This window comes from Pristiophorus japonicus, chromosome 15 (assembly GCF_044704955.1).
Source record: "Pristiophorus japonicus isolate sPriJap1 chromosome 15, sPriJap1.hap1, whole genome shotgun sequence".
Taxonomy (NCBI): domain Eukaryota; kingdom Metazoa; phylum Chordata; class Chondrichthyes; family Pristiophoridae; genus Pristiophorus; species Pristiophorus japonicus.
This window is the reverse complement of record NC_091991.1, coordinates 113,227,894-113,252,976: the sequence shown is the minus strand read 5'-3', so window position 1 is coordinate 113,252,976 and position 25,083 is coordinate 113,227,894. Positions and strand designations below refer to the sequence as shown.

The 25,083-nt window shown below is 49.9% G+C and overlaps 2 protein-coding genes and 1 long non-coding RNA gene across 6 annotated transcripts in view; 1 reads left to right on the top strand and 2 right to left on the bottom strand.

The window, feature by feature from the left end:
* Nucleotides 1-15,185, top strand: part of glis2b (GLIS family zinc finger 2b) — a 364,253-nt gene extending 349,068 nt beyond the window's left edge. For all 4 annotated transcript variants that reach the window (XM_070900832.1, XM_070900834.1, XM_070900833.1 and 1 more), the window contains 4 exons: nt 1,247-1,426; nt 7,147-7,284; nt 9,027-9,141; nt 9,993-15,185. In XM_070900832.1, coding sequence (XP_070756933.1) covers nt 1,247-1,426; nt 7,147-7,284; nt 9,027-9,141; nt 9,993-10,810 — 1,251 coding nt within the window. In that variant the 3' untranslated portion in view covers nt 10,811-15,185. The remainder of the gene's footprint in view (nt 1-1,246; nt 1,427-7,146; nt 7,285-9,026; nt 9,142-9,992) is intronic.
* On the bottom strand, nt 12,037-16,003 carry LOC139280989 (uncharacterized). Its single transcript, XR_011596808.1, has 2 exons — nt 15,187-16,003; nt 12,037-12,349 (listed from the first exon to the last, which is right to left on the bottom strand). It is a non-coding gene; the product is annotated as an uncharacterized lncRNA (long non-coding RNA).
* Nucleotides 16,004-19,087: 3,084 nt separating this feature from the next.
* The window catches only part of pam16 (presequence translocase associated motor 16), a 10,998-nt gene continuing 5,002 nt past the window's right edge, over nt 19,088-25,083 (bottom strand). Inside the window, exons 2-5 of the mRNA XM_070900835.1 lie at nt 23,090-23,174; nt 22,220-22,356; nt 21,302-21,367; nt 19,088-20,152 (exon numbers count right to left, since the gene is read on the bottom strand). Of these exons, the coding sequence (XP_070756936.1) occupies nt 20,060-20,152; nt 21,302-21,367; nt 22,220-22,356; nt 23,090-23,174 (381 nt within the window). The 3' untranslated portion in view covers nt 19,088-20,059. The remainder of the gene's footprint in view (nt 20,153-21,301; nt 21,368-22,219; nt 22,357-23,089; nt 23,175-25,083) is intronic.

Here is a 25,083-nt window from a genome sequence, read left to right as displayed (position 1 = left end):
CCGGCTGGAATCTAATTGAGGGGTTTCGAGGGGTTTATATATAGAATCACAGATACCCGGAAGTGAGTTAAAGTCTGGAATCTAATCAGGGGGGTTAGGGTGGTTTATATTATAGAATTAAATACCTGGGAGTGAGTTACAGGCTGGAATCTAATTGAGGAGTTCAGGAATTTATATATAGAATAACAGATACCCAGGAGTGAGTTACAGGCTGGAATCTAATTGAGGGGTTCAGGGGGTTTATGTATAGAATAATGGATACCCAAGAGTGAATTACAGGCTGGAATCTAATCGAGGGCTTTGGGGGTTTTATATATAGAATAACGGATACCCAGGAGCTGCAGGCTGGAATCTAATCGAGGGGTTCAGACAGGTTTATATAGAATAACAAGATACCCAGGAGTGAGTTACAGGCTGGAATCTTAGTGAGGGATTTGGTGGGGTTTATGTATGGACTAACAGATACCAGGGAGTGAGTTACAGGCTGGAATCTAATCGAGGGGTTCCAGTGGTTTATATTATAGAATAACAGACACCTGGGAGTGAGTTACAGGCTGGAATCTAATTGAGGGGTTTCGAGGGGTTTATATATAGAATCACAGATACCTGGAAGTGAGTTAAAGTCTGGAATCTAATCGGGGGGGTTAGGGTGGTTTATATTATAGAATAATAAATACCTGGGAGTGAATTACAGGCTGGAATCTAATCGAGGGCTTTGGGGGTTTTATATATAGAATAACGGATACACAGGAGCTGCAGGCTGGAAGCTAATCGAGGGGTTTAGAGGGGTTTATGTATAGAATAACAATACCCAGGAGTGAGTTACAGGCTGGAATCTTAGTGAGGGATTTGGTGGGGTTTATGTATGGACTAACAGATACCAGGGAGTCAGTTACAGGCTAGAATCTAATCGAGGGGTTCGGGGGTTTATATATAGAATAACGGATACCCGGGAATGAGTTACAGGCTGGTATATAATCGAGGAATTCAGGGGTTTATGTATAGAATAATAAATACCCGGGAGTGAGTTACAGGTTGGAATCTAATCGAGGGCTTTGGATGGTTTATATTATAAAACAATAAATACCCAGGAAACAGTAACATTGTCCATGCTAACATTTAAGCAATGGGCACAATGATCAGAGTACTGGGGCTGCCTGTTCCCTAAATCAGCATCCTCAGGTGAGAAATAGAAACAAAAATGGAGATGATTAGGAATTGACGTTTTGCCATGTTGCCTCTGCAGGACACACAGCCAATCCGCTTCCTGGAAGGAAGTCAGAGCTCGCAGACCTTCCAGTTCTTCCTGCCGCTAGGTTCCACCAGCCCTGTGCACCTGTCATCCTCCTTACTGGTGACGCCGCCCAAGGAGATGCACAACCTGCTCGACCTCCCGGTGGAACAGCTGGCCTGTAGGTGGCGCAAGGTAAGTGGATGCGCCCCCCAGCCCCCTTGCCGTGAGGGTTTCATGTGCAAGGATACTGTAGTGTCCTTACACCTTACTATAGAATCACACGAGGCAGACAAGGTCACTACGTGACCTGAACCTTTATTCCCAGGACCAAGAAGTGCTGACCCTGCGTGGGACCTCACTTTATATACCTGGATGACCAGGTGAGGGGTGTCTCCCACAAGTTCACCCCCTGTGGTCATGGTGTGCATTACTCAGGTGTATACAGTGTACGGTGTTGTTACATAAAGGTTACAGTTATGTGAAGGTTACAAACATGACATCACCTCCCCCCAACGTCTTTGGGTCAAAGATTGAGTCTTTCAGGCAGTCGACGCTCTCTCGTGGAGCGCTGCAGTTGGGGCTCTGGTGTTGAGCCTTGGCATGCATCCCTGTCGCCTGAGGTGATTCTGGTCTGTCCGGGCTGGCCGCAGAGACTGTGCATGCTGGTGAATGTCCTTGCTGCTCGTTCACTGGCAGTGATGTGGGTGACATCTCATGATCTTCCTCAGGTTCCTCAGTGTCCATGCTGAACCTTTTCTTTACTTGGTCCAGATGTTTGCGGCATATCTGCCCATAATTAAGTCTGACCACTATGACCCTATTCACCTCTTTGCCAATTACAGTACCCTCAAGCCACTTGGGTCCCAAAGCATGATTGAGAACGAATACAGGGTCATCAATTTCTATGCATCTCCCCACTGAGTTGCGATCATGGCACTCGATTTGTGACTGGCGCTTGCCCTCAACAATGTCTGACAGGTATGGGTGAATGAGGGACAGTCGCGTTTTAAGCGTGCGTTTCATGAGTAGTTCCGCGAGCGAATGCGGGCGGGACCTATAGGCCAGCAGGAGGCGCGATAGGCGGTACTGAAGGGAGGGTCCTTGAATCTGGAGCATGCCCTGTTTTATGATTTGAACCGCACGTTCCGCCTGGCCATTGGAAGCCGGCTTGAACGGTGCTGTCCTGACGTGTTTTATACCATTACCCGACATAAGCTCCTGGAATTCACAGCTAGTGAAACACGGGTCATTATCGCTAACCAGGATGTCCGGCAAGCCGAGGGTCGCAAAGACCGTACGCAGACTCTCCACGGTGGTGGATGTCGTGCACAAATTCAATATGATGCACGCGATCCATTTCAAGTATGCATTGACAACAATCAAGAACATTTTTCCCATGAACAGGCCCGTGTAGTCCACGTGAATACCTGGTGGGCCAGGGCCACGGCCTGAGTGGGGCCTCCCTGGGGGCATTTCCCAGCTGAGCACACGTCGTGCACCTGCGAACCCAGAGTTCCAGGTCTGAGTCAGTTCCCGGCCACCATACATGTGACTGGACAATGGCCTTCATTAGCACGATGCCTGGGTGCTCGCTGTGGAGTTCCCTGATGAATGCTTCCCTTCCTTTCTGGGGCATGACCACCCGGCTGCCCCATAGTAGGCAGTCGGCTTGGATGGAGAGCTCATCCATCCGTCTCTGAAACGGTCTGAGCTCCTCAGGGCACGATCCGTGTGCGGGTGTCCAATCCCCAATCAGGACACATTTCTTTATCAGGGAAAGGAGGGGAACTCTGTTGGTCCAGATTTTGATCTGGCGGGCTGTGATGGGGGAGCCTGCGGTGTCGAAAGCCTCAACGGCCATGACCATCTCTGCGCTTTGTTCCGACACCCCCTCGGTGGTCGCCAGTGGGAGTCTGCTGAGCGCGTCAGCGCAATTTTCGGTGACTGGCTGGTGCCATATGATGTAGTCCTACGCAGCCAGTGTGAGGGCCCATCGCTGTATGCGAGTTGACGCATTGGCATTGATAGCCTTGCTGTCGGACAACAGGGATGTTAACGGTTTGTGGTCCATTTCTAACTCGAACCTTCTGCCGAAAAGGTACTGGTGCATCTTTTTCACCCCATAGACACATACGAGTGCCTCCTTTTCAACCATCCCGTATCCTCGTTCTGCCTGGGAGAGCGACCTGGAGGCATAAGCCACAGGTTGGAGTTGGCCCTCATCATATCTCTGCTGCAACACACACCCAACCCCATAGGATGATGCATCATACGTTAAAACTAGTTTCTTACAGGGGTTGTACAAGGTCAACAGCTTGTTAGAACAAAGCAGATTCTGCGCCCGATTGAAAGCCTGTTCTTGACAGTCCCCCCAAAACCATTCACAACCCTTACGCAGTAGCACGTGCAGCGGCTCCAACAATGTGCTTAAGTTCGGCAGAAAGTTCCCGAAGTCGTTCAATAGTCCAGAAATGACCGCAACTCTGATGTGTTGCCGGGCCTGGGTGCACGACGGATCGCCTCCGTTTTGGATTCGGTCGGCCGGATCCCATCCGCGGCAACCCTCCTGCCCAAAAACTCGACCTCTGGGGCCAAAAACACACACTTGGACTTCTTTAGTTGTAAGCCTACGTGGTCCAGTCGGCGTAGCACCTCCTCCAGGTTGTGGAGGTGTTCCTCGGTGTCTCGACCCGTGATAAGGATGTCATCTTGAAATACGATTGTTCCAGGGATGGATTAAAGCAAGCTTTCCATGTTCCTCTGGAAGATAGCGGCCGCTGAACGAATGCCAAACGGACACCTGTTGTAAACGAATAGCCCCTTGTGCGTAGTGATGGTGGTCAGAAGCTTGGATTCTTCAGCCACTTCCTGAGTCATGTAGGCCGAAGTGAGGTCCAACTTGGTGAACAGCTTGCCACCTGTCAGTGTGGCAAAAAGATCCTCCGCTCTCGGAAGCGGGTATTGGTCCTGTAGTGACACTCGGTTGATGGTGGCCTTGTAGTCGCCACAAACCCTGACCGTGCCATCCGCTTTAAGGACAGGAACGATGGGGCTTGCCCAGTCACTGAATTCAACAGGCGAAATTATGCCCTCTCTTAGCAGCCCGTCCAACTCGCTCTCAATTCTCTCACGCATCACATATGGCACGGCTCTGGCTTTGTGGTGCACTGGTCTGGCGTCCGGGGTGATGCATATCACTACTTTGATGCCCTTAAAGGTCCCGACACCTGGTTGAAAAAGTGGCTCGAATTTCTGCAGGACCTGTGAGCATGAACTTCTCTCCACAGATGAAATGGCATGCACATCCCCTCATTTCCAGTTCATCTCGGCTAGCCAGCTCCTCCCCAAGAGCACGGGACCATTCCCTGGGACAATCCAGAGTGGCAGCCGGTTCTCTGATCCATTGTGTGTGACCACCAAGTTTGCACTGCCTAGTACTGGGATGATCTCTCTGGTGTACGTCCGTAGCTGCATGTCAATGCGTTCCAGTTTGGGCCTGTTAGCTTTGAGTGGCCATAGTTTTTCAAATTGTTGGGCACTCATAAGTGACTAGCTAGCTCCTGTGTCCAGCTCCATGCGTACCGCGATGCCATTTAATAGAACTTTCATCATCATAGGTGGCGTTTTGGTATATGAGCTGTGGATGTCTACCACATGAACCCGCTGGACTTCAGCATCCATAGCTTTGCCCCAAGCATCACCCTGCCTTGCAGACCCCTCGTCTGGTTCCTCTGCCTCGCTATGGGCTTTCTGCACATTCTGGCCAGATGTCCACAGAAGTTACAGTTTCTACAGATAAATTGTTGAAACCTACAGGTTTTCGCAGCATGTCTGCCACCGCACCTCCAGCAGGAGCTGAGATTATTGTGAACAAAGGAACTGTTAACAGGCATTCCTCTCTGATTGTCTCTTTGATTACTCCTGAGCACTCTGTTGCTGAGTGTCAATGGTCCCATCCCGGGACGCATTGTCCCTTATGATAGCGTGAATTACCGATCCCCCTGCCATTGTCTATGTTGCTGGCCCACCCTAGAGCTTATTGCTGCCTGGGCGGTGTCGAATTGCCCTTGCCTGCCTGCGGGGTTCTGTGTCTCATTTACAATGTTAACTCCCTGGTCCATCGCCACGTTGGAACCAGGGCTGCGAGCGGAAATTATCTTGGTCTCCTCTTCCCCTGCCATGAAGGTCTGAGCTATCAGCGTTGCCATTTCCAAAGTGAAGTCCTTGGTCTCAATAAGCTTCCTGAAAATCCCGGAATGACCAATGCCCTCAATGAAGAAATCCCTTAACATCTCCCCCCTGCAGGCGTCTGTGAACTTACAGAGGCTGGCCAAATGCCGAAGGTCTGCAACGAAGTCCGATATGCTTTGTCCCCCCCCCGACGCCAGTGTGTATAGAACCGGTGCCGGGCCATGTGTATACTCCTCGCCGGTTTGAGGTGTTCACCAATCAGAGTGCTGAGCTCTTCAAAGGACTTGTCCGCCAGCTTCTCGGGTGCGAGCAGGTCTTTCATCAGCACATACGTCTTGGATCCACAGCTGGTCAGTAGATGCGCCCTCCGTTTGTCAGCCGCTTCCTCTCCCAGCCAGTCATTCGTGACAAAGCTCTGCTGAAGCCTCTCAACGAAATCGTCCCAGTCCTTACCAACACAGTACCGTTCCTCTGTGCTACCGGTGGCCATCCTTGTGGGTTGTTGATTCCCGTTTCTCGTCGCCAAATGTAGTGTCCTTACACCTTACTATAGAATCACACGAGGCATGTACTACAGACAAGGTCACTACGTGACCTGAACCTTTATTCCCAGGATCAAGAAGTGATGACCCTGCATGGGACCTCCCTTTATATACCTGGATGACCAGGTGAGGAGTGTCTCCCACAAGTTCATCCCCTGTGGTCAAGGTGTGCATTACTCAGGTGTATACAGTGTACAGTGTTGTTACATAAAGGTTACAGTTATGTGAAGGTTACAAACATGACAGACACGACTTTCCCTCCGCCGCTCAGTGTAAGCACGTATCATAGGCGGTCCCTCGAAACGAGGATGACTTGCTTCCACGCCAAAAAAAGGAGTGCACAGGTGTTTCGATGAAGGACCCGAACTACATCCTGAAGGGTGGAAGATGCCTGTGCATGGATTTCTTTAACGTGGGGTGACCGTTGCACACCAGCCACCACACGGGCTTGACAGAGCTAGGTCTTGGTCCAGTGACAAGGATTACTGCAAGCACGATGGCACCAGTAAGTCTGTCACTGACCGAGCCTGGTGCTCTCCTCCGATGTCCTCTGCACGGCTTCCAGCAGGACAGCGATCGGGAGGGGGAGCTCAAGCTGCTTTACTCCTCCCCAGTTCAGGGTCAACAGTAGCAAGAGTCGGCAACGCGGGATGTGTTCCTGCCGGTTTCACCACGCGACAGCCCTGGCTCAGTGGGGAGCACTCTCTCATCTCTGAGTCAGAAGATTGTGGGTTCAAGCCCCACTCCAGGGACTTGAGATCAAAATCCAGTGCAGTACTGAGGGAATGCCACACTGTCAGGTGTCATCTTTCGGATGAAACGTTAAACCGAAGCCCTCAGTGAATGCAAAAGGTGAATGCAAAAGATCCCGTGGTACTATCACTAACACAGATTATCTGGTCATTTAATCTGCTGTTTGTGGGAGCTTACTGTGTGCAAATTGGCTGCCATGTTTCCTACATTACAACAGCGACTACACTTTAAAAGTACTTAATTGGCTGTAAAGTGCTTCAGGATGTCCTGAGGTTGTGAAAGGCACTATATAAATGCAAGTCTTTTTTTTCTTTATATAAATGCATGTTCTTTCTTCTTCTGATGCCCTCGAACTGTATTCTGTTTGTGAAAGGGACCATTATGTGAGGCTGTGTCCTCACTTCTCTGTGACCTCTTGCCTTGCAGTGTAACCAGCTGTTTGAATCACTCCAGGATCTGGTCGACCATGTGAACGACTTTCACGTTAAACCAGAGAAGGAAACCGGATACTGCTGCCACTGGGAAGGCTGTGCGCGGAGAGGAAAGGGGTTCAATGCCAGGTACCTGAAACTGCAGCTCCCACTCTCAGACAGCCGGGGTTCTAGCAGAGATAAATCTAAAGGGAGCATAGACAGGAGTGTGGTACAGTGGAAAGACATGTCTTAAACACAGAGTGAGAGCCACGGGTGGGTGTGAAGGCCCCCCCCACCTGTCCCATCATCCTAGAATTATTCCCCGAGGTGAAGCTCAGATTTAATCAAAAGCAAAATTCTGCCGATGCTGGAAATGTGAAATAAAAACAGAAAATGCTGGAAACATTTGGCAGATCAGGCAACATCTGTAGAGAGAGAAATAGTTATTGAGCTGGGTCTTGCTGTAAATGTAACGGTGTGTTAATGATGCATGCCATTATTATTATGCAAATCAGCCAGCAAGCTGAAGAGATGAACAGATACGGTATGAGTTGTGAATCTCCGGAACTTGCTGGTCGATTTACTCCGTGCTGCCACTTGCTTCGCACAAACTGCATCGCGCCCTCAACTGCCCCGTTAGTTTTAAAAACTGGCTGGATTTGCACATTGATTTGCCATTAAACTTGCAGAAAAAAGTAAAGTCTGGTAAACAGCGTAAGCACCCTATTAACGATGAGATAATTGTTAATGCAATGAAATCAACCTCTCTGGCCCAGAAATATAATCATTTAAACTATGGAGCCTCATTCCTTCAGATGGTGTTCTTAGAGAATTAAAAATGTTAAATCTTAAATTATTTTTGTTTTACTTTTCCTTTGTTTCTTTTTTTCTCTCAATCCAATCTTTCTTTCCCCCTCATCATTTCTCTTTCTGTACCTGATTTGACTCTTAATTCACCCTATTTCCTTTTCCATTGTTTCTCTGTTTCTCAATCCTGAAATCTCGCTGTTGGTCCCGTCGTTCACAGGTCTCCAGGTGCCCCATTGTCTTCACCGTGCCGTTATTAAATTGCACTTCCAGCAAGTCACAGCGCAAATTATATTGGAGCTGCAGGGAAAGGTCTAACTAACGGGGAACATCACGGGGTGCCCCAATTGGGCCAATGTTTCAGTCCCATGACCTTTCATCAGCACTGGAAGATGTTTGAGATTTAACATTTATTGGCAGGTACTGAGCCAGGGAAAGGGTAGGTGGGGGGGTTGGCGGAGAACAAAAGAGAAGGTCTGTGATAGGCTGGAGGGCAGGATAGATTAAATGACAAAAGGGGGTGGTAATGGGACAAGTTAAGAAACAAAAGATGGGTCCAGAGGAGCTATAAATGGTTGCAATAGAACAGCAGAGGGGAAGGGAAGTATGGAAAATCTGGCAAAGAGAAGGCTCCCATGGCCTGGGAATGTGCTGGAGTATTTTATTTGGGACTAACTATTTGTACTGCACTTTTTTTGACAGACAGCTGTCACTGCCCGTACTGCACTTATTTGACTGACTTTTTTGGGATGGGCGGTTCCAGTGACACATTCCTGTGGAACTTCAGGGTGTGGCTTATCCTCTAAGAGGACCAATCAGAAACAAAGGGTGGAGCATGTTGGCCATTTTGGCAGTACAAACAAATACGTCCATTTTATTTCAGATTTCCAGCATACACAGTATTTAATTTTAATTTTAATTGGTTTAGCAATGGGGGTAGGGGCTGTTTGTTGAGGTTGCAGCCCCAATTCTCTCTCGCTGGACTGCGATGTGCTCACACAGGCTGCACTCCTGTTGTGTTACTGCTAGAATGTTTTATTCTGTGTCAGGGTGATTGACTGTTTTTCACCAACGATTTTTAGGTACAAGATGTTGATTCACATCCGGACTCACACCAATGAGAAGCCCCATCGCTGTCCCACCTGTAACAAGAGCTTCTCTCGCCTGGAGAACCTGAAAATCCATAACCGCTCGCACACAGGTAAGAGTGGACCTGGGGTTGCGAATGGTGGGGGGGGGGGTCAGAGTAGGCCTGGGAGGTGCGGGGGAGAGGTCAGAGTGGGCCTGGAGGTCAGGACCTGGGACCTGGGGGAATGGGCTCACAGGTCAGATTGGGCCTGGGTTGGGGGGGTCTAAAGTTAGTGGGCCGGGGTGAAGTGGGGGGGGTCAGAGGTCAGGACCTGGGGACTTACAGGTCAGAGTGGGCCTGGGAAGGGTTAGTGTCTAGGGTTAGAGTGGGCCGGGGTGAAGCGGAGGAGGGGTCAGAGGTCAGAGTGGGCGGGGGGGGGTGTGGTCAGAGGTCAGGACCTGGGGGAAGGGACTCACATGTCAGAGTGGGCCTGGGGAGGGGGGGGGTATCTAGGGTTAGAGTGGACTGGGGTGAAGCGATGGGGGGGTCAGAGGTCGGGACGTGGGGGGTCACAGGTCAGAATGGACCCAGGTAAGGGAGAGTCGGAGGTCAGAGTGGGCCATGTGGGGGGGGGGGGGGCGGGCAGAGGTCAGAGTTGACCTGGGGGAAGAGGTTTCATAGGTTGCTATTCTCTGGACCCTCTCTAGTGTTCACTTGTCTTTTGTTGGAGTGTAGCAACCAAGACCAGCCTAAGTAATCAAAGTAAAGACGAGGATTGATGGACCTAAACCCCCATTGGGACTCAGTCGTGCTGAGAGTGCAGCTGGCAGGAGCTGCTTTGATTTGTGTTCCAAGTTCTTTGTATTCTCTCGGGGGAACGGTATTCCCGTTGCTCAGTTGCTGTTGGTAAGGACCTCATTACTCAGATACATGTGATGGCTCATGTTACAGTGGCTGAACATTATCCTTGCCTCTCCTCCTAGGTGAGAAGCCTTACATTTGCCCTTACGAAGGCTGCAATAAGCGATACTCCAACTCCAGTGACCGATTCAAACACACCCGGACGCATTATGTGGACAAACCGTATTACTGCAAGATGCCCGGCTGTCACAAGAGGTACACCGATCCCAGCTCCCTCCGCAAGCACATCAAAGCTCACGGGCACTTTGTGCCCCCAGAACAGCAGGGGATGCTGAAACTCCGGCAGTCAGCCAAGAATCCAATGACCTCAGAAATGCCTTACTTAAACGGGACGCAGATCATCATTCCCAATCCAGCGGCCATCTTTGGAAACCATCCTCTCCAAGCATTGGGAGCCTCGCTGCCAATCCCCATACATCCCGCACCTCTGGATCTCAGCGCTTTGACGTGTAGCACTGTTGGATCAGCTGCCATCTCAGCCATTCCTAGTTCTGTCATTTCCCTCAATGGCACTCCGATAAACTTGGCCAAGACATCTTTAATGTCATCACCGTTCTCTGCGAGCTCCCTTGGACTTCCGTTGATGTCCTTGGTGGCTGGGTCGCACAGCAGCCTCGAAAGGCTATCGGTTTCAAAAGGGAAAGCAACAGGTTGTAGAAAACGGGATGGGAAGGTCAAGGGTCATCCTTCGGAGAAAGGATTGCATGAGAGGGTTGAAGCACGACTGAGGCCCACAGCAGAAAGCCTCTCGATGCTCCCTGGAGCCGTGATAGACTTGTCAAGCAGCATGAACACCCTTCCAGGTGCTGACTCTCTTCCTCCAGGTTGGGTGGTCATTCCTCCAGGGTCAGTCTTGCTCAAACCAGCTGTTGTAAACTGAATCCGGTCAATCCAAATGCTGCTGTGGTGTTCACTGGCAGAGGCAACAATTAGAATAAGCCCTGGGTTACCAGGCCCTAATGAGGTTAAGCAAAAAACAGAAGATCCTTTACCAATGTCTCGTTCTCTCTGTTGCGTTGAACATGTCGGCCAGTTTCACTTTGCATCCAAACTAAAAGAAAATGGACGATAGCGGCCAAAATTTTGAATTGTCAATGCAGCTGGTCCAGGTTTTAGTCCTGGGGGGAGATACCCCTCCCTGAGCATCTCATTGTCTGGTGCCCCCCCCCCCCCGCCCCTGCCCACCTGGGGGAGGTACCCTCACTGAATGTCTCATTGCCCAGTCCCCCTGGGGAGATACCCTCACTGAGTGTCTCATTGTCTGGTCCCTCCCCCCGGGGGAGATACCCCTCACTGAGTGTCTCATTGTCTGGTCCCTCTCCCCTCCCCCCGGGGGAGATACCCCTCACTGAGTGTCTCATTGTCTGGTTTCCCCCCGCCCGGGGGAGATACCCCTCACTGAGTATCACATTGTCTGGTCCCTCCCCCCTCCCCCCGGGGGAGATACCCCTCACTGAGTGTCTCATTGTCTGGTCCCTCCCTCCCCCCCCCCCGGGGAGATACCCCTCACTGAGTGTCTCATTGTCTGGTCCCTCCCCCCTCCCCCCGGGGGAGATACCCCTCACTGAGTGTCTCATTGTCTGGTCCCTCCCTCCTCCCCCCGGGGGAGATACCCTCACTGAGTGTCTCATTGTCTGGTCCCTCCCTCCTCCCCCCGGGGGAGATACCCCTCACTGAATGTCACATTGTCTGGTCCCTCCACCCTCCCCCTCCCCCTGGGAGAGATACCCCTCACTGAGTGTCTCATTGTCTGGTTTCCCAGGGGAGATACTCTCACTGAGTGTCTCATTGCCCAGACCTTCTCAACGAAAGTCCTTATGAGTTGAAAACTCAAAACTTTCACACATCTAAAAACAGCCAGATGCAAATGAAACAACAGAGGCTGATGTGTTGCTGACATGGTGTGGGGAGGTGGTCCAGGGAAGGTGGCACTAATTAAATCAGTGATAAATAGGAGACTTCCAGCTCTTCTGGGTGCTTAGGACTGCTGCATTGTGTTACTTTAACCAGCAAAGATCGCTCTTTGTTACATAGCCAATCTTTGAGATAAATCAATCATAATATCTATCAATAACTGGGAACAAAATTTCTGACAACAGATGAGGCTTAAAATTGTAGTCATGTAGTTTTGATCATTTCACAACAAATTCATTGATAGAGAATGGATTTGACATATCAATAGGGGTCGGGGGTCAATAGAGGGCATGGCACAGAACCGTCAGCACCGATGATTTGGCTGAGCAGCCTGTTCCACAGAGAAGCACTTTGTACTAAACCCACAGGTGGGTTTTTAGGCTTTGCTTTGATCTCATGAACACTGTTTATTAGCCTATTTATCGTGAGGTTTATAATTCTCGATATAACTCTCAGCATTTTGCCAAGAATCGAAGCAGTGATCTTCTGTCCAATTCCTTCCCTCCTACAAAGAAAAAATGAGAAAAAGCATTAAATTCTGACTTTTATTACAAGATTTAAAAAATCACATATTTATATATCTGAAAACTACAGTAAATGTTCATATAAAAGCCAATTCCCCTGACATTGCGTGTGGTGAATCATACAATACTGACAATAGGGGTACTATGAACAAAGTGTGATGGGAAAGTGTTACAGGAAGCAAGCGTGACACCTACAGGAAGTGCAGGTTATATGCACGACTATTAATATATATTATAGATATATAAGAATCTCCTATTTGTTATTTAAGCTGTAGGTGCCTGCATGAGCCCGGATTGTCACTGATCGGTATTTGCCCTTGGAGTTTTTTCATTATCTGCAGTCATTCCTTATGGTAGTTTATGTTTTCTTTATAGAATCATTGAAGTTTACAGCACAGGAGACCATTCAGTCCATCATGTCTGTGCAGCTCTTTGTTAGAGCAATCCCAAACAAAACCCACTGCCCCGCTCTCTCCCCTTAGCCTTGTATTAATCCTACTGCCCCACTCTCTCCCAATAGCTTTGTATCAGTCCAAAACTAATCCCATTACCCCGCTCTCTCCCCATAGCCCTGTATCAATACCAAAACTAATCCCGCTGCCCCGCTCTCTCCCCATAGCCCTGTATCAATCCCAAACTAATCCCACTGCCCCACTCTCTCCCCATAGTCTTGTATCAATCCAAAATTAATCCCACTGCCCTGCTCTCTCCCCATAGCCCTGTATCAATCCCAAACTAATCCCACTGCCCACTCTCCCCATAGTCTTGTATCAATCTCAAATATATCCCACTGCCCCACTCTCTCCCCATAGCCCTGTATTAATTCCAATCTAATCCCACTGTCCCGCTCTCTCCCCATAGCCCTGTATCAATTTCCAAACTAATCCCACTGCCCCGCTTTCTCCCCATAGCCCTGTATCAATTCCAAACTAATCCCACTGCCCCGCTCTCTCCCCATAGCCCTGTATCAATTCCAAACTAATCCCGCTCTCTCCCCATAGCCCTGTATCAATCCCAAACTAATTCCACTGCCCCACTTTCTCCCCATAGACTTGTATCAATTCCCAAACTAATCCCACTGCTCCACTCTCTCCCCATAACCCTGTATCAATTCCAAACTAATCCCACTGCCCCGCTTTCTCCCCATAGTCTTGTATCAATCCCAAATAAATCCCACTGCCCCGCTCCCTCCCGATAGCCCTGTATCAATTCCCAAACTAATCCCACTGCCTTACTCTCTCCCCATAGCCCTGCATCTTTTTCTGTTTCAAACATTTATTCAATTTTCCTTTCATCCCCTTCTCTAAATATTGTCACATTCGATCAATCAGTGGTCAGGTGGGCGGGACTTGGCTTTTCAGAGACTGATGAACCTCTGAGCTTCTGGTCTGTATGGGTCAGTTATGCATTGCTTTTAATTTTCTGCATATAGAACTGTTCCTGCACAACTTTTAAATGGTACTTCTTGTTTCTCTCTTACTATAGCAGTGAAATTGTTTTCTGTTCATTGTTGGAGCTAGCTGCTAAATAGAACAACAGAATGCATCTGAATTTATGAAATCAGGAAAGAGATTATCCTTTTGGCACTTGGTATTTTTACAATTCAATGTTCGCAGTATTTCCCAGTGCTCAGAAAGGTATATTCCAGTGGAGTAAATTTTAAGCCAACACTATTGAATCTGGGGGGACCTCGACCCTGATTGCAGCCACACCTCTCATTAACTGATTGTAAATATGAACTGCCCTCATTCAGGACCAAGAGGACTACAGGTGCATATTGTTCCAAATGCCCAGGCACTAATTAGTGCCGCTTCTGAAAGGTAAATTAACTAAAGTCACCAGGTGAGAGTCACCCTGGGCAGGCCTTGGAACAAGTGGAGCAAGACGGAGTGACTATGTCTCCAAACCACCAGAGCCCCAGCCAATGTACACCACTCGACCAGCCATCAGAGCAGATACCGGGAGCCATCAGCCAATCTCAGTACGCAGTGTACTTACAATCTAATAATAAATAGCCCGTGGTGAAGGACATTGTCAATAAAAGTACATAGAGGTTACTCAGTTCAGTAGCCAATTACACCAGAGCACAAAGCAAACTGGAGAACCAATGGCAAGGGAGATTTACAACTAACCCACCAATACTGTCACTTCAGTGAGAACCATTGATGGATGACAAGACACGACGAAGACCCATGGCAAAGAGCATCACTCAACCTAATGGAATCCAATTACCAATGGGAGCCAAGTATAGTACTGCTCTGCTCATGTGTCGACAGGAAGATGCAATCGCTCTGTTGAAATGTGTGTGCGCGACAAAGCATACGTCCTGTGTGCTGCTTGCCAAAATGTTTGTAAACCTCTGTTTGTTTATAAGTAGTTTATTAATTTTATCATGTGCAAGACAAAGAAACATTTATCTTTCTGCAGGCTGCACACTGTTAGCTGCTGTTGACTATACTCGGACCCTGGTGGGTCTGGATTTCTCTCTCTCCCCCTCCTCCTAGTATTAATAAGCTAAACGATAATGGATTAAGCTTTGTTAAAGGTCGGCTGTACAATGTGTGGATTATTGGACAAGGCCCATCTGGGCCTGGATCAGATTACTGCACATTCCACATTTTCTCAGCAGTATTTTTAACATGTTCAAAGTGCCTTTTTACACTAGCATATAAGTAGGTGTGACTCCCCTGATGGAGACTCACTGGGGTAGCATTAGTTGTTAAGGCTGAAGCTGATGCCATGTACTGAAGTCCTCTTTTTAGAGGAACACTACAAAATTTGAGGAAAAATGTTAATAAAGTTTAATTTGTTAACTTACTCTGTGTTCAAAGACGGTTTCTTTGTTTCCGCCCTTCATTTAATTTCCCAATGTACCTGGAGCCATTGAGTGCCTCGTAGGTGTCAGTTCCGCAGGTACAGTCCAGAATGGCCGAATGGTCATTGTTCATTGGGTGGGGAGCTATTCCCACTTATTCAACGCCTTTCGCATCCTCAGAAGATCCCAAAGAGATTCCCAGCCAATTAATTACTTTCTGAAGCTCAGTCACTGTTGTAATGCAGGAAGCGTGGCAGCCAATCTGCATACAGCAAATCTGCATACAGCAAGGTTCCACAAACAGCAATGCGATAAATGACCGGATAATCTGTTTTAGTGATGTTGGAATGGGGGCTATGGGGACAGGGTGGGATTAGGATACTGCTTGTGTAGAGGATAAACACCAATACGGACTGGTTGGGCCAAAAATCAAGTTGTAATTTGAAGTAGTGTAAATTGGCTACCATGTTTCCTACATTACGATAACAACTTGTAATTATATAGCGCCTTTAACATAGTGAAATGTTCCTAGGCGCTTCACCGGAGTATTATGTGATTAAAAAATTTGACACCGAGCCGCATAAGGCAAAATTAGGGCAGGTGATCAAAAGCTTGGCAAAAGAGGTAGATTTTAAGGAGCGTCTTGAAGGAGGAAAGATAGGTAGAGAGATGGAGAGGTTTAGGCAGGGAGTTCCAGAACTTGGGGCCCAGGCAACAGAAGGCATGGTCACCAATGGTTGAGCAATTATAATCAGGGATGCTCAAGAGGGCAGAATTAGAAGAGCACAGACACGTCCGGGGGGGGGGGGGGAGAGGCTGGAGGAGATTACACAGATAGGGAGGGGCAAGGCCATGTAGGAATGTGAAAATAAGGATGAGAATTTTGAAATTGAGGCGTGGCTTAACTGGGAGCCAATGTAGGTTAGCGAGCACAGAGGTGATGGGTGAGCGGGACTTGGTGTGAGTTAGGACACACGCAGCCAAGTTTTGGATCACCTCTAATTTACGTAGGGTAGAATATGGGAGGCCAACCAGGAGTACATTTGAATAGTCAAGTCTAGAGATAACAAAGGCATGGATGAGGGCTTCAGCAGCAGATGAGCTGAGGCAAGAGTGGAGACTGTGATGTTACGGAGCTGGAAATAGGAGGTCTTAGTTTTCTGCGGATATGTGGTCGAAAGCTCTTTTGAGGGTCAAATATGACACCAAGGTTACGAACAGTCTGGTTCAACCTCAGACAGAAATTGGAGAGCAATGGAGTCAGTGTCTAGAGAATGGAGTTTGTGGTGGGGAACGTAAATATTGGCTTTGGAGAAAATTTCTGCTCATCCAGAACTGATTGTTCGACAAGCAGTCTGACAATTTAGAGATGGTGGAGGGGTCGAGAGAAGTGGTAGTGAGGTAGAGCTGGGAGTCATCAGCGTACATGTGGAAACTGGCGCTGTATTTTCGGATGATGTCGCCAAGGGGCAACATTTAGATGAGAAATAGGAGGGGCAAGGACAGATCCTAGGGGGACACCAGAAGTAACGATGCGGGAGTGGGAAGAGAAGCTGTTGCAGGTGATTCTTTGGCTACGATTAGATAGATAAGAATGGAACCAGTCCCACCCAGCTGGATGACGGTGGAGAGGCTTTGGGAGAAGGACAGAGTGGTCAACCGTGTCAAAGGCTGCAGACAAATCGGGGACGAGGAGGGATAGTTTGTCTTTGTCACAGTCACAAAGAATGTAATTTGTGACTTTGCTGAGAGCCATTTCGGTACTGTGGCTGGCGTGGAAATCTGATCGGAGTGATTCAAACGGAATTGCGGGAAAGATGGGTACGGATATGGGAGACAACAATGCATTCAAGGACTTGAGAGGAAAGGGAGGTTGGAGATGGGGCGGCAGTTTGCAAGGACTGAGGGGTCAAAGGTTGTTTTTTTTGAGAGGGGTGATGATGGCAGATTTGAGAGGGGGACAGTACCTGAGGAGCGAGAACCATTAACAATGTCAACTATCATGGGAGCCAGAAAAGGAAGTTGGGTGGTCAGCAGTTTGGTGGGAATAAGGTCAAGGGAAGTGGGTTTCATGGACAGGATGAGCTCAGAAAGGTCATGAGGGGAAATCAGAGAGAAACTGGAGAACGATGTGAGGGCAGGGGTACAACAGTGACTACATTTCAAAAATACTTCATTGGCTGTAATGCGCTTTGGGACGTCCTGAGGTCATGAAAGGCGCTATAGAAATGCAACTCTTTCTTGATGCACAACAAATGTTTCAACAGATTATTGCAGAGAATTATAGTATAACCTGCAGCCCGTGTTCACAGTCAGGTAGTGACATATTCCAAGAGTTTATAGGACAAAGGAGAATTACACAGCAATGATGAGAGTTCCCAGGGAGTCACCTTTGACTCTGAAAAATGTTGCTCCGTTATAGTGAAAAACTCCAAGCTGGTGTTCAAGCAGATTGCAGAAACACAAAATATTTTAAATGTCTGGAAATTACAGAAATATTTCTCAATTCTGAGGCCAGAAAATCTCCCCCAGTTTCATGGGTGCTGGGTTATACAACAACTTGCATTTATATAGCGCCTTTTGACATAGTAAAACGTGCAAAGGCACTTCACAGGAGCATAATTAGATAAACGTCGACACCAAGCTACATGAGATATTAGGGCAGGTGACAAAAAGCTTGGTGAAATGTAAGTTTCGAGAGACTGACAGGAGCAAGAAAGGCAGAGATGTTTAGGGAGCTGATCATAACCGCCAATCGTGGAGCAATTAAAATCAGGGTTGTGAAAGAGGCAAGAATTAGAGGGGTGCAGAGTCCTCAGAGGGTTGTAGAGCTGGAGGAAGTTACAGAGATAGGGAGAGTTGTCCGTCTGGAGGAGGTTAGAGATATTTTGAGGTGTAGGGGCTGAAGGAGGTTAGAGATAGGGAGGGGTGCCGGGCTGGAGGAGGTTAAAGAGATAGGATGAGATGTAGGGACTGGAGGTTACAGAGATAGAGGGGATTGTAGAGCTGGAGGAAGTTAGAGATAGAGATATAGGAGGAGGGGGTTACAGAGTGAATGAGGGGTATAGGGGGATTACAAAGATAGGGAGGGGTCTAGGGAAGAGGGTTACAGAGATAGGGAGCGGTGTAGGGGGTTATAAGAGATAGAGAGGGGTGGAGGGGGTTACAGAGATAGGGAGGGGTGTAGGGCTGGAGGAGGTTAGAGATAGGGAGGGGTGTCCAACTGGAGGAGGTTAGAGAGATAGGGAGAGGTGTAGGGGGTTACAGAGCTAGGGAGGGGTGTAGGGGGTTATAGAGCAAGGGAGCGGTGTAGGGGGTTACAGAGATAGGGAGGGGTGTAACAGAGATAGGGAGGATTGTAGGAGCTGGGAGAGGTTACAGAGATAGGGAGGATAAACATAAGAACATAAGAAATGGGAGCAGCAGTAGGCCATACGGCCCCTTGAGCCTGCTCCGCCATTCAATAAGATCATGGCTGAGCTGATCATTGACTCAGCTCCATTTCCCTGCCCACTCCCCATAACCCATCGTTTAAGAAACTGTCAATTTCTGTCTTAAATTTATTCAACTTCCACAGCTCTCTAAGGCAACGAATTCCACAGATTTACAACCCTCAGAGAAGAGATTTCTCATCTCAGTTTTAAATGGACGGCCCCTTATTCTAAGATTATACCCCCTAGTTCTAGTCTCCTTCATCAGTGGAAACATCCTCTCTGCATCCACCCTGTCAAGCCCCCTCATAATCTTATACGTTTCGTAAGATCACCTCTCATTGGTGATCTAGGACGGGAGATTAGAGATAAGAAGGGGCGTAGGGGGAGGGGGTTACAGAGATAGGGAGGGGTGTAGGGGCACACCCAAGATTTGGTAACTAACCCGGTCCTTCAATCAAGGAATTAACTCATTTGAATTTCCACATATAATTTATTAACTTAAGACAAAATGAAAAAAATGCAAAAGTGTGGAAGTCTGGTGGTCATGTCTGGAACTATTCCCTTCTAGCTTGATCCTTTTCTCTTCTCGTCACCAAACCTTACAGTAGAAGGAAATACTGTGCTAACTTTCATGCTCCAGCATTCCTTAAATAAGCTATTAGTGCATTCTCCTGAAGCTAGGAGCAAATTTCTGCAGGTAGATTTTTATTTACAACCAGTTACATTGTATTATCAAAATTATGAGGCGACACTAGAGATGGAGGTCACGATGTGAGGCAACACTAGAGATAGAGGTCACGATGTGAGGCAACACTAGAGATAGAGGTCACGATGTGAGGCGACACTAGAGATAGAGGTCACGATGTGAGGCGACACTAGAGATAGAGGTCACGATGTGAGGTGAGGCCAGAGATGGCCGTTCTCTTTAGATGTACTCAAGCCCAGAGTCCAGATACATTATTTGGCACAAAGACAGAAAATGACTGAAGGGCAACGTAAATTCCATTTCTTAGTCCCACCCCGTAAGAAACACTTAACTGGTCTACATAACGTAATGGAGAGAAGCCCCAGCTGATTAATATTTATAGAAGAAACTTAATCTGAGCTGCACATTCGCTATGTCAGTTGTGGGGAGTAGTGTTGTTTACTCGGGCACACAGACCATCCTTTACACATCAGCACCACTCGCATCACAAATTATTTCACCACACCGGCCCGAAGTAAATGATTCACAACTGTCCCAAGGCTTGTCCAGCACCAAGGGAAGCCAGCAATCTCGTTAATCCCCCAAACCTGGTAGCTTCTCCAGTCCATCGATCTAGTGCTATCCCCCACATCTGGTGCCTACCCCCATTCAATTGAGGACTGAACACATTTGATTTTCCACATACACATTATGAATACAGAACTAAACAAAACGTGAAAGTGCGGGTGCCCGAGGGTCATGTGTTGGACTGTTTCGCCTGTTCCTTTCTCGCTCGATCCATTTCTTCGATGTGTAGTTCTTCATCGAGTCTCTCCTTTGCTCTCACCACCTGGCAACAGCAAAGATTCACTTTAGAAGTTATAACGATGCTAGAGTTTTACGAAGCCCAACCCGTGAGGATTAACAGTGCGTGTTCCTACGTGCTTGTAAGAAAAAAAGTGTTTTGAAGTGACTCAGGGCTGGCTGGTAACACGCTAGCAGAGGCTACTGGATAACAAAGAGCAGCAAGAACAGCAGGTTTCCCCCTTCCTTACCCCAAGGCCAACCTCGTTGAGATGAGTTATTTCAGGGCAGACCAGGAATCACTTGCCTTTATTAGTCGAGGCATGGAATACAAGAGCAGGGAGGTTATATTTGAACTGTATAAAACACTGGTTAGGCCGCAGCTGGAGTACTGCGTGCAGTTCTGGTCACATCATCACGGGAAAGATGTGATTGCACTGGAGAGGGTGCAGAGGAGATTTACAAGAATGTTGCCTGGACTGGAGAATGTTGGCTATGAGGAAAGATTGGAGATGCTAGTTCTATTTTCTTTGGAATAGAGGAGGCTGCGAGGAGACCTGATTGAAATGTATAAAATTATGAAGGGACTAGATAGAGTGGATAGGAAGGGCTTGTTTCCCTTGGCAGAGGGGTCAACAACCAAGGGGCAGAGATTTAAAGTAATTGGGGGGAGGTTTTGGGGAGATACGAGGGGACATTTCTTCACCCAGAGGGTGGTGGGGGTCTGGAACTCACTGCCTGAAAGGGTGGTAGAGGCAGAAACCCTCACCACATTTAAAAGATACTTGGATATGCACCTGAAGTGCCGTAACCTACAGGGCTACGGACCAAGAGCTGGAAAGTGGGATTAGCCAGGTTAGCTTTGTCAGCCGGCACAGACACGATGGGCCAAAATGGCCTCCTTTCGTGCTGTAAATTTCTATGATTCTATGAATTCCAGACACTGCCTGGTCTGTGTGACTGTCACTCACTGTGGGAGCTCAAAAAATGAGACTCAAACTCGTGTATATTTAGGGAGAAAGTGAACAACAAGCCCCTAAAACACAAGTGATTAATTACAATATCCTTCGTGATTTAAAATCTTATAGCTTTTAAAAGGTTGGATATTACTGTTAGCTGGGGATTTAAAATAAAACAAGACTGTCGTCTTTGGATCGATGGAATAGGTGGAACTGTGTAACGTATAAACCCTCACCTTGGACTGCAGGTAGAACGATCCACCAACTGACTTGTCATTCACTTTGAATAAATGCTCATAGTTCTGTTTTCAATGGTGGTGGAGGGGGGGAAAGAGAGAAAAAAAATCATGGTTAGAATGTTTAGAGGCCGGACACCGGAAAGCAGAGGGACCACTGGCGAATTAGCTGGGGATACATCAGGACAAACAAGGTGGACGACTAACAGATACTGACAAGGTGGATGACTAACAGATAACGCCTCGCACCAGAAACACTGTGTTAGCAGCTCAGATCCCCAACAGTGGTGCCCTCCCCCCACCAATACTTCAGTTCTAATCAAGAGCTGCTTTAAAGTGACAGTTTGTGAATCTCGGACATTTACTGAGGGGATCACCAAACAACGTAGTTTTGTTATGAAGCATCTGAGCATTTGGAGGGCAAGTAGCTCAGCATTAGTATCAGCAACTCAAGGGAAGTGAAACTTTCCGACACTCCAGTGCAGTACTGAGGGAGTTCTGCATTGCCAGAGGTGCTGTCTTTCAAATGAGACCTTAAACCGAGGCCCCACCTGCCCTCTCAGGTGGACGCAACTTCTCCCTGGTGTTCTGGCCAATATTAATCTCTCAACCAACACCACCAAAAAACTGATTATTCGGTCATTCATTTGCTATTTGTGGGAGCTTGCTGTGCACAAATTGGTTGTCACATTTCCCTACATTACAACAGTGACTGATCTTCAAAAGTACATCATTGGCACTTTGAGTCATCCCAAGGAAGTGCTAAGGTGCTAAACAAATGCAAGTTTCTTTCTGTACAGCATCGCACTCCACATTGGAGTTCGGGCCCCAATACAGCATTTAGAGAAGGTAAAGTGTCTCCTGGTATCTTGAGTTGCCAATAGCTGTCTCGAAGGCAGCAGTGGCTGGACACACTACCTTCTGGATGTCTTCAGAGCTGAGCTTTGCGACGTTAAGAATCTGCTGGGCTTCCTGCAGCGACAATCCGGAGATGCTGGAGGCTGCAGCCGATTGTCGTCCAGCTCGCCCACGGGCTTCCGCTGCGGCTCTGCTCGCTGCAAGTAAACGGGGCGGGAAACAGGCACCAGTCACAGCCCTAGCAATCTCAGCAACCTTACAGCAACGTCTCACTTACAATCACCACATTCAATCACAACTAAGAGAGAGAATTCGATATATCATTGAAAAATTTGCAGTGCTATAGGGAAAGAGCGGGGAAGTGGGACTTAATGATAGCTCTGTCACAGAGCCAGCACAGGTACGATGGGCCGAATGGCCCCGTGCTGTATGATTTTATGAAATGCTGCAGGACTGATTGACTTTTTCTTCTTGACTGGTTTTCCCGTTTTTATAATAAAACATGCAAGTACCATCTCACCGTCCCTCTCCCAATTGTTAAAGGCAACGTATATATGGGGTTCCAAAGTCACCATCCTAAACCTTCACCTGTCAGTGTCTGGGTAGCAGGCTCGCTTCTGAGTCAAAAGATTTTGGGTTCAAGCCCCACTCCGGAGACTTGAACACAGAATCCAGGCCGACAGTCCCAGTACAGTACTGAGGGAGCACCGCACTGTCGGAGGGCAGTACTGAGGGAGCGCCGCACTGTCGGAGGTGTCATTTCAGGTGGATGTATTAGGTTGCAGGGCACTGTTGGAAAGAAGAGCAAGGGAGCTCTCCCTCGTGTCAATATTTATCCTTCAACCAACATCACTAAAAGGACAGATTACAGTGGACAGCCATGCTTTAACACAGCTGTTTCTTTAAACGGCAGCAACTCCGACCGCTCACCAGCATATTCAAGCCTCACTGCGCGGGCGAAAGCTCGGCCCACCACCTGGGCTCCCACCACGATAATCTGAGCCACATACTTGGCCTGTAGACAGAAGACAGACACAGTCACATTCCAATCCCGGACCGCTGCCCCGCCCACTGAAAAATACATCCAGCAACTCACCTACAATGCTTTTACCAGCCCACCCCCGGGACACAGTCTCTCTCTCCTCCCCCCCCCCGGGACACAGTCTCTCTCTCTTCCCCCCCCCCCCCCCCCCCCTGGGGACACAGTCTCTCTTCTCCCCCCCCCCGGACACAGTCTCTCTCTCTCTCCCCCCCCCCGGGACACAGTCTCTCTCTCTTCCCCCCCCGGGGACACAGTCTCTCTCCCCCCCCCCGGGACACAGTCTCTCTTCTTCTCCTCCTCCTCCCCCCCCCCCCCCCCCGGGACACAGTCTCTCTTCTCTCCCCCCCCGGGACACAGTCTCTCTCTCCCCCCCCCCCCCCCCGGGACACAGTCTCTCTCCTCCTCCCCCCCCCCCCCCCCGGGACACAGTCTCTCTTCTCCCCCCCCCCCCGGGACACAGTCTCTCTCTCTCCCCCCCCCCCCCCCCCGGGGACACAGTCTCTCTTCTCCCCCCCCCCCCCCCCCCCCCCGGGACACAGTCTCTCTTCTCTCCCCCCCCCCCCCCGGGACACAGTCTCTCTTCTCCCCCCCCGGGACACAGTCTCTCTTTCTCCCCCCCCCCCCCCCCCCGGGACACAGTCTCTCTTCTCCCCTCCGCCCCCGGGACACAGTCTCTCTTCTCCCCCCCCCCCCCCGGGACACAGTCTCTCTTCTCCCCCCCCCCCCGGGACACAGTCTCTCTTCTCCCCCCCCCGGGACACAGTCTCTCTTCTCTCCCCCCCCCCCCCCCCCCCCCGGACACAGTCTCTCTTCTCCCCCCCCCCCGGGACACAGTCTCTCTTCTCTCCCCCCCCCCCCCCGGGACACAGTCTCTCTTCTCCCCCCCCCCCCCCCCCCCGGGACACAGTCTCTCTTCTTCCCTCTCCCCCCCCCCCCCCCCCCCGGGACACAGTCTCTCTTCTCCCCCCCCCCCCCGGGACACAGTCTCTCTTCTCCCCCCCCCCCGGGACACAGTCTCTCTTCTCCCCCCCCCCCCCCCCGGGACACAGTCTCTCTTCTCCCCCCCCACCCCCCCGGGACACAGTCTCTCTTCTTCCTCCCCCCCGGGACACAGTCTCTCTTCTCCCCCCCCCCCGGGACACAGTCTCTCTTCTCTCCCCCCTCCCCCCCCCCCCCCCCCCGGGACACAGTCTCTCTTCTCCCCCCCCCCCCCCCCCCCCCCCGGGACACAGTCTCTCTTCTCCCTCCCCCCCCCCCCCCCCCCCGGGACACAGTCTCTCTTCTCCCCCCCCCCCCCCCCCGGGACACAGTCTCTCTTCTCTCTCCCCCCCCCCCCCCCCCCCCCCCCCCCGGGACACAGTTTCTCTCCTCCTCCTCCCCCCTCCCCCCCCCCCCGGGACACAGTCTCTCTTCTCTCCCCCCCCCGGGACACAGTCTCTCTTCTCCCCCTCCCCCCCCCCCCCCCCCCCCCCGGGACACAGTTTCTCTTCTCCCTCCCCCTCCCCCGGGACACAGTCTCTCTTCTCTCCCCCCGCCCCCCGGGACACAGTCTCTCTTCTCCCCCCCCCCCCCCCGGGACACAGTCTCTCTTCTCCCCCCCCCCCCCCCCCGGGACACAGTCTCTCTTCTCCCCCCCCCCCCCCCCCCCGGGACACAGTCTCTCTTCTCCTCCCCCCCCCCCCCCCGGGACACAGTCTCTCTTCTCTCCCCCCCCCCCCCCCCCGGGACACAGTCTATCTTCTTCCCCTCTCCCCCCCCCCCCCCCCCCCCCCCGGGACACAGTCTCTCTTCTCCCCCCCCCCCCCCGGGACACAGTCTCTCTTCTTCCCCCCCCCCCCCCCCCCGGGACACAGTCCTCTCTTCTCTCCCCCCCCCCCGGGAC